Source organism: Tarenaya hassleriana, unplaced genomic scaffold (assembly GCF_000463585.1).
Source record: "Tarenaya hassleriana unplaced genomic scaffold, ASM46358v1 Cleome639, whole genome shotgun sequence".
Lineage (NCBI taxonomy): Eukaryota > Viridiplantae > Streptophyta > Magnoliopsida > Brassicales > Cleomaceae > Tarenaya > Tarenaya hassleriana.
In genome coordinates this window covers 19,749-27,653 of record NW_010968916.1, presented here as the reverse complement: position 1 = coordinate 27,653, position 7,905 = coordinate 19,749, and the positions used below count along the sequence as shown (strand labels likewise).

At 32.0% G+C, this 7,905-nt stretch overlaps 2 protein-coding genes across 2 annotated transcripts in view; one reads left to right on the top strand and one right to left on the bottom strand.

The window, feature by feature from the left end:
• Positions 1–821: 821 nt before the first annotated feature.
• Positions 822–4,610, top strand: LOC104800037 (vacuolar protein sorting-associated protein 35A-like; the record flags this gene model as incomplete). Its single annotated transcript, XM_010522744.1, has 13 exons — positions 822–962; positions 1,064–1,153; positions 1,278–1,400; positions 1,584–1,718; positions 2,104–2,220; positions 2,486–2,725; positions 2,807–2,872; positions 2,986–3,075; positions 3,333–3,422; positions 3,688–3,780; positions 4,154–4,222; positions 4,301–4,381; positions 4,497–4,610. Coding segments are annotated over 13 exons (1,449 nt in total), but the record flags the coding sequence as incomplete, so codon positions are not given.
• Positions 4,611–5,456: 846 nt separating this feature from the next.
• LOC104800036 overlaps positions 5,457–7,905 on the bottom strand; it is an 8,898-nt gene continuing 6,449 nt past the window's right edge. Inside the window, exon 4 of the mRNA XM_010522742.2 lies at positions 5,457–5,495. Within this exon, the coding sequence (XP_010521044.1) occupies positions 5,457–5,495 (39 nt within the window). The remainder of the gene's footprint in view (positions 5,496–7,905) is intronic.

Here is a 7,905-nt window from a genome sequence, read left to right as displayed (position 1 = left end):
GTAACATCAAGTGTCTTATCATCTTATCCACAATTTTTTTATTATTGTTGAAACATCAAAATTATATACGTTAAATTATTTTTTATGTACATCTCTCAATATCTCAACTATTTAAATGAATTTTATTTATAAGCAATAAAAAAAATATAGATAACTTATATTATGGAAAACCCACGACTCTTCTCACCTCCAACTGAATGTTCCATATAAAAAAATATATATATTGTTTAGCTTTTGAATGTATAGAGAAATCTATTTTACGTTAGAAATTGTATTTTATTATACGAATGTCCAGTTAATAACAGATTAAACTATTCATTGCAATATCAACTATTTAACAGTTCAAAATTGAAATTGAAATTATACAAATATTTAAAGGAAAAATAAAATTATTAAAGTGTTTTATTTTTTTAAGAAGTGGGAAAAAATGGTGAGCTGGAGACAGACAAAATGAAAGGTGAAAACCACACCCCACGTGCCTCCAAGCCTTCCTATGTGATTTCCCACTTTTCTTTCTGTATCCGTATTTGTTTCTACTTCATATTTTCACCCCCATATTTTAAAACTTATCAACTAACCCCTTGTCGTTCCCTTTTCTTTCAATTATATATACGACCTTGAGTTTTTCAGTTTTATACTCGAAACTATACAAAAAACACTCGTTATAGCCGTTACTAATAATTTCATAGTAATTTTTTTTATTACGATAATGTATGACTCGATATAGTTTTAAAATTAATATTGTTCTCGAGTTTGGCATGGGCAATCAGAATGTTTGCATGAAGTGAAGATAAAAATACATCTTGAGGCATGATTTCTGATCATGCAGGTGTTATATTGCCTGTAAATCATTACTCTTTGCTGATCCTGAGTTGAAGGTTGCTGTCGGGCTTTCTGGTCTGCAGGGACCTACCCGAGAAAAGGAGAGGCGGGAAAAAGAGAGGAGTGAGCTACGTGATCTTGTAATATTACTCCCCTGCGGCTGGTAAATTTGTTTTGAAAGATTGCCTACAATGCATTTGCATTGATGGAGGTCTACATTTTCCCCCCATTACATTATCAGGTTGGAAAGAATCTTCATGTACTGAGTCAGTTAGAAGGTGTTGATCTTGATTTGTACAGAGATACTGTTCTTCCAAGAGTTTTAGAGCAGGTAAAATCATTTTATCAAATATATGATGCTTGTATGTGTTTCTGCATAGACCCATGCACACACACCCACATGAACATATTTTGCATCCTGACCAGACATTGATTTTACTGTGATGAATTCCCAGATTGTGAATTGCAGAGATGAGATTGCACAATACTACCTTATGGACTGTATAATTCAAGTATTTCCTGATGAATACCACTTGCAGACTCTTGATGTACTTCTAGGTGCTTGTCCACAACTTCAGGTAGCACGAATTAATCCTCTCATAGTTAGGCATTTACCTATTCCCACTGATGTTAAAAAGAAAAGTAGTTATGTGATGTTTCCCTAGAGATCAGTAACACTTCTGCCTCTGAATTCCTTTGGTCTTTTTTTAACCTATATATAAACCTTATGCTGATCTCATCTTCTACCCTTGTTTTCCCAGCCTTCAGTTGACATCATGACGGTGCTTTCACGTCTAATGGAGAGGCTATCAAATTACGCTGCCTCAAATACTGAAGTGCTACCTTATTTTCTGCAAGTAGAAGCATTTTCAAAGTTGAATAATGCAATTGGAAAGGTAACCTTCGGGTCTAGGACACTGCAATTTTTACTTTTCTGTATGGAGGGGATTACTGGCATATCAGGAATCCCACTTCAGTTTCTTCTTAGAGTAGCAAGAGCTGCGGAAAAGGCACGACTCTTTATTTTCTTTACTTCTCCTACTTTAAGTTTGAGTCTTAACGGCAAACGATCTGTTTTTAGTATCACTTCAGTGCTCTGGAATGCAGCTTGAATTATTTGTTCTTGTTAGATCCGGATTCTTATGTGTCGGGTTTGGATATACTATTTTATAACTATTTTCCATATCAAGTTCTGTAGATCTGTGTGATTTCTGAAATTATGTATTTATGATGCATTTTTTATTTGTTTGTTAATTGCGTACAATCGTTGTAATGATGCAGGTGATAGAAGCGCAGGCAGAGATGCCGATCCTGGGTGCAGTGACCTTATATTCGGCCCTTCTCAAATTCACTCTCCATGTTCACCCTGATAGACTTGATTATGCGGACCAAGTGTTGGTATGTTGTCCTACTGAACTGCTGGGGAACGTATCTCTGTGCGGGTCTTCTGAATGTAACTGTTGAAAAGAAACTTGTCACCTTTCTTCTATGCTGAAGTATAATTTCCAATTGTAATTATGGATATTTTGATTTGATTAGTGCCTGGTCCTCTTGTGTGGTTATTCTGCAAGGGAAGGGAACTACGTTTCCATTACTTGATATGATTTTGTCGGTTCATCTGTGCTTCATGTTGGAAAAACTAATTTATTCTTCTGTTCCGCAGGGATCATGTGTTAAGCAACTTTCTGGCAGAGGAAAGATTGATGACAACCATGCAACAAAGCAGATAGTCACACTTTTAAGTTCTCCACTGGAAAAGTACAATGATGTTGTCACAGCTTTGAAATTAACAAATTACCCTCTTGTCATGGAGTACCTCGACAATGAGACAAAGAGAGTAATGGCAACCGTTATAATCCAAAGTATTATGAGAAACAATACTCATATTGCTACAGCAGAGAAGGTCAATAACCTTTCTAGTCTTACATTTCAAACTGTTTGGATGGTGGGATACTTTAACCTTTTTCTTGATCTATTTTGGTAGGTTGAAGCACTGCTTGAACTGATAAAAGGGCTTGTCAAGGATTTGGATGAGACCCAGCAGCATGGGGTTGTTACTGTCATTTTCTTTTTATACTGTGCCCTGAGACTGAACCTTCTTATTCTACCAAAACCCTAAACGAAGTTTATTTCTGATGTTTCTCCCTACTCTTACACTTTTAGGTTGATGAAGATGATTTTATGGAGGAGCAGAATTCTGTTGCGCGTCTCATTCACATGTTATATAATGATGATCAAGAAGAAATGTTTAAGGTGCATCTAATTCTTGCTTGTTGAGATCATTGATTAGTCTTTCTCGTCATTACCTTGAGTGTCGATTTCTTCTTCATGTCCCCCCCCCCAAAGAACTTCATCTTGCACTAACATACTGTTTTGCAAGAGTTTTTGTTCTTCATTTGTTATAGTTTCAAGCCAGTCATACATTCTACTTATCCACCAAGTCTCATTATGTATTTTTGCATTCTATGGTTTGGCCTTCACTGTCTAAGTTGATGTTTTCTTGCTTGTAGATCCTCAGTACCCTGAAGAAGCATTTCCTTACTGGAGGGCCTAAGCGTCTCACATTCACCATTCCTCCTCTTGTTGTTTCGGCTCTTAAGGTTTGATTATGTATACGAATCTTTCAAAATGCATGGACATTATGTTTTGATATAAATTCTGGAACCTCTTGGCACTAATTTTAATTTTGATCCCCATTGTGGTATTGTTGATTTCAATCCTACAAGGGCCTTGATTTTACTGTTTTATTTATCCTTAGTAAACCCTGAAATACTATAGGAGGATAGTTATCTGATGATATAGTTTGTGGAATTCATCTCTTTAAGAAGATATGACTATTCTTACCTATTTTATCGTAAATTGTAGCTAATCAGGAGATTGCAAGTCCAAGGGGACGAAAATCCTTTTGGAAAAGAGGCTTCTATTACAGCCACTAAAATCTTCCAGTTTCTGAATCAGGTCAGATCTCATAAATTTCCTATTCTAGTTGTTTGTGACCACAGTATTCACTTCAGTTTGTAGAGGATGGAAATACTTTTCCATTAGATAAAATGGAAAGATTGGAAAACAGTTACTGTATCTGGCTTGTCTTTGAATGAATGACAAATGTTTTCAAATTTGAGTTATTTGAGTTAATATCGGCCGAGTTTCGCTACCCAAGTTGAGGCCAGCAATTGTTGGTTTTGAAATACGATTAACTGCCTTTCAGATGACATGCCATGTTCTTATTTCTATCATATTTTTGTTTATATTATCGGACTATGGTTTGTTTTTATTTTGTTTCAGTCCTCAGTTCTAAACTTTTTTGGGCTTATCTTTTTGTTTGTTTCAGACCGTTGAAGCTCTATCTATTGTTCCGGCTCCTGAATTGGCATTCCGATTGTACCTGCAATGTGCCGAGGTAAGATAAATTTCCCAATGAAAATGTCACGTTCTCTTTACTTATGTAATACACTTACACATTTTCCTGATTCACCAGGCTGCAAATGATTGTAATGAAGAACCAATCGCATACGAATTTTTCACCCAGGCTTACATTTTATACGAAGAAGAAATTTCGGTTAGTTAATCTGCTGGGCCTGACAATTCATTCCTTTCACGGTCCAACGTTTGTAGCAAAAGAAGTAGGTGAATTTGTAGTCTCCTCATGCTAGGAAATGTATTTTCTTCTACAGGACTCAAAGGCCCAAGTGACCGCATTACAATTGATCATTGGCACACTGCAGAGGATGCACGTTTTCGGGGTTGAGAATAGAGATACTTTGACACATAAGGCTACTGGGGTATGATTCCCGATAATTTATATATATATATATATATATATGTTAAATTTGGGTTATTATATTGCTTGTCGTTTCCATCATTCAACCTCCTTTTTTATTATTGAAGGATATCTTTCCACTTTGTTTGGGTTAATATTTCAATGGAATTTCCCAATTGTAAATTTCTTAATTTTCACAAAATAAAACTTAAATTTGGTTTTTTATTAAATAAAAGTTCAACTTCATTTTTCAGTAAAAAATAAATCCGAATTTTATAATCTTTATCATTTTTAACCCTGTTGTTGACGTGACGTTTCGATATCTTATATGCCAAATCAATATTTTGACCGTATTTGATACATCGTCATCCATATGTCACGATATCGAAACACCATGTCAGTAATATGGTTAAAAATGATTAAAAAAAATTAAAAAAAAATTGGATTTATTTTTTACTTAAAAATAAAATTTGTGTTTTATTCGATAAAAAAACAAAGTTTAAGTTTTATTTTATGAAAAATGAGAAGGTCATAGTTTTGGAATTTTTCCAAATTTCAAATCAAACATTATTGTTATGCTGCTTTTGTAAAAATTTTACCACATGCAATCATATATAATTTCTCACGATGGAATATATCTAAATAACAACGGTACATGTTATAATTTTTATTAAAAATTATAAAAAAAAAACAACTTAGAAGTTATTATAACTATCAATCTCATTCATTTATTTTATAATCTATAAATTATATATTTTTATATCTCACTCGTTTTCTCTCTCTTTTTGTTAGCAAATATGTGTATTTATACCTTTCGCGGTCTGGTGTAGTAGTTAAAAGGTCTATGATTCTCCAAGTGGTCATGAGTTCGACTTCACTCCTCAGCGAACATGTCACCTTTTGGATGGCTTATCTATTCCACATAGTTTGCATGATATTACGTGAAACCAAAGGTTTATCACCGCGCCCAAAATACTGTAGTTGGATTCCAACTGTCAAAAAAAATATGTGTATTTATTTGGGTTGGACCACACAATCTCTCGTATGGTTATATGGTTCAATTCACTTGCTTTCTTTATTTGTTCTTATTTATTTTCCACCTTAAATTTCCTTGCGACCCCATCAATAATTGAGTTACTGAATTTTGTAGCTTTATTTCCTCTGTTTTTATTTAAATTTTGTAGTTAGAAATATCAGCATTGTAAAGTAAAACATTTTTAAATATAATGTAAATCTATATATAGCATTTATTTATTGCATATATCACTGATTTGAATTATGTAATAATAACAAAGAAATTAACAAAATCTGCATAATGTTGGAAACATGTGATATGGTTGGTCTCAAACCAATTAAACCAACGGTGCAAAATTCTTCTTATTTCCATTGTTTATAAGAATTATTAATATTTGTCTAATGAATATTATAATATTATTAATTATATACAACGGCATTATTCTTTCTCCTTCGAATTTATCAATCATAAAACGATAAAAAAAAAATCCCTTTGTCAAAATATTACAATCGATTAAATTTTTTCGAAAAAATTGATAATTTATTTAATGCGAAATTTTGTTATCCCAACCGATAATTTGGAAATATTTTTAGAATACATTTTTGCGATTTGAAGAATTATCTACAGAAATAGAAATGACATTTATTTGATGAAATCAATTTAGAATGCAAAACCAAAAGTAGAGATCACAAAAGACAGTGTAGATCATGCATGCATGGGAATAATAGCAGACAATAGTCTATTAATCTTAGGAGAGTATTTACTATTTAGGGCTATATCTTTTCATATGTTAAATAGATTGATATATATATATATATATATACATATAATAAAAATATTAATTACGGGTAGGCTAATTATGTATGATATAACGTGAAATGGGCAACCCATTAACTTGAATCCCGAAAGACGGAAAGAGACCCACATCTAACTCACCACCCTTTTTAAATTCCGCCTTTGAATTATCTATTCAATATTTATTATCACGATTCACAGTTCATTGAATAAAAATTCCTTTTTTTTAGTTTTCATATATATATATTTCTTATAGTTATCTTTGTGCCGACAAATCTTTTAAAACTGAACTTGTTACGCTGTTGGCTTTGTTTCCCTTAGCTGATTTGGACATCGCGACTTATAATAAACCAAGGGTTTAAGGACTTTTTTTAAAATTTAATTTTGGTTGAACTTCAATTCAACCGTTACTCATAAAATTTGTATCAAAATATATACACATATAGAATTCCATTCTAACAAAAAAATTACATTTTTACATATATATCTCTGTAGAGACCGAGAATATTCAATATGTCGAAACTATGATGAAGACCGGTCATATATAATGTCACTCCATCAAACTTATACCAAGATAAACCGGGCCAAACAACTACAGTCTAAGCAAATCTGAAATAACCGGTCTTCACGCTCTAATATTATGTTTTGTCGGTAAAGATTTAAATTTAAAAACTTTTTTTTTTTCACTTCATAGAAAAAAAATGAACGGTGAATTAACATATTATTAAAAAAGGGTTGAGAACTTGAGACTAGTACGGCGTAAGTGAATAAAAAAGTAATTAAATGGGGTGACAAACCAAGATCAGTAATTAGGAGGGTCTAATTACATAAAACAACGACGCTAATTATAATTAAATGTGGTAAAAAAAAATCAACACAAATCCATCAATGATTAAAGGTTCAATGGGATCCACGTTACTCTGAATTTAGTAATTTCAAAAATACGTAGCCAACCACACCGCCGCCAATGAAATATTAAAAGCGGTCGAAAATGAAAATCATATCTAATTGTATTTGACGTGATTACATTTAAAATCGATTGGAATAAATTTTCTAAATTTAGATTAACAAGTAAATTCATATAGATAGAAATGAAACTAAGGTTTTTAGATTAACACAAATTTAAAAAACGGAATAAATATACGTTTTAAAATTTGAAATATAAATGAACATAAATACAGTTTAAATTACCACACATGTCATTAAATAAAAAAATATCAAGCTCAAACTTCAAACCAAATCTGAGTGTTTATATATTGTAATTTAATAATTTATCTAAATGATTCAAAACAATATTAAAAAATCCAGTAAATCTATGCAAATAAAAAATCTGACTCATCCTATTACTTTTATATATAAAAATATAAATTTTGATACTTGAATTAAACAATAGGCCAAAAGAATGACGTAAAAAGTATTTTTGTATTATAAAATTAAAAAGAAAAACCGGCTTTTAACTCAATTTAGCTGGACAGACAAAAACAAACTAATAATCACAACCGCCTTTATGTGC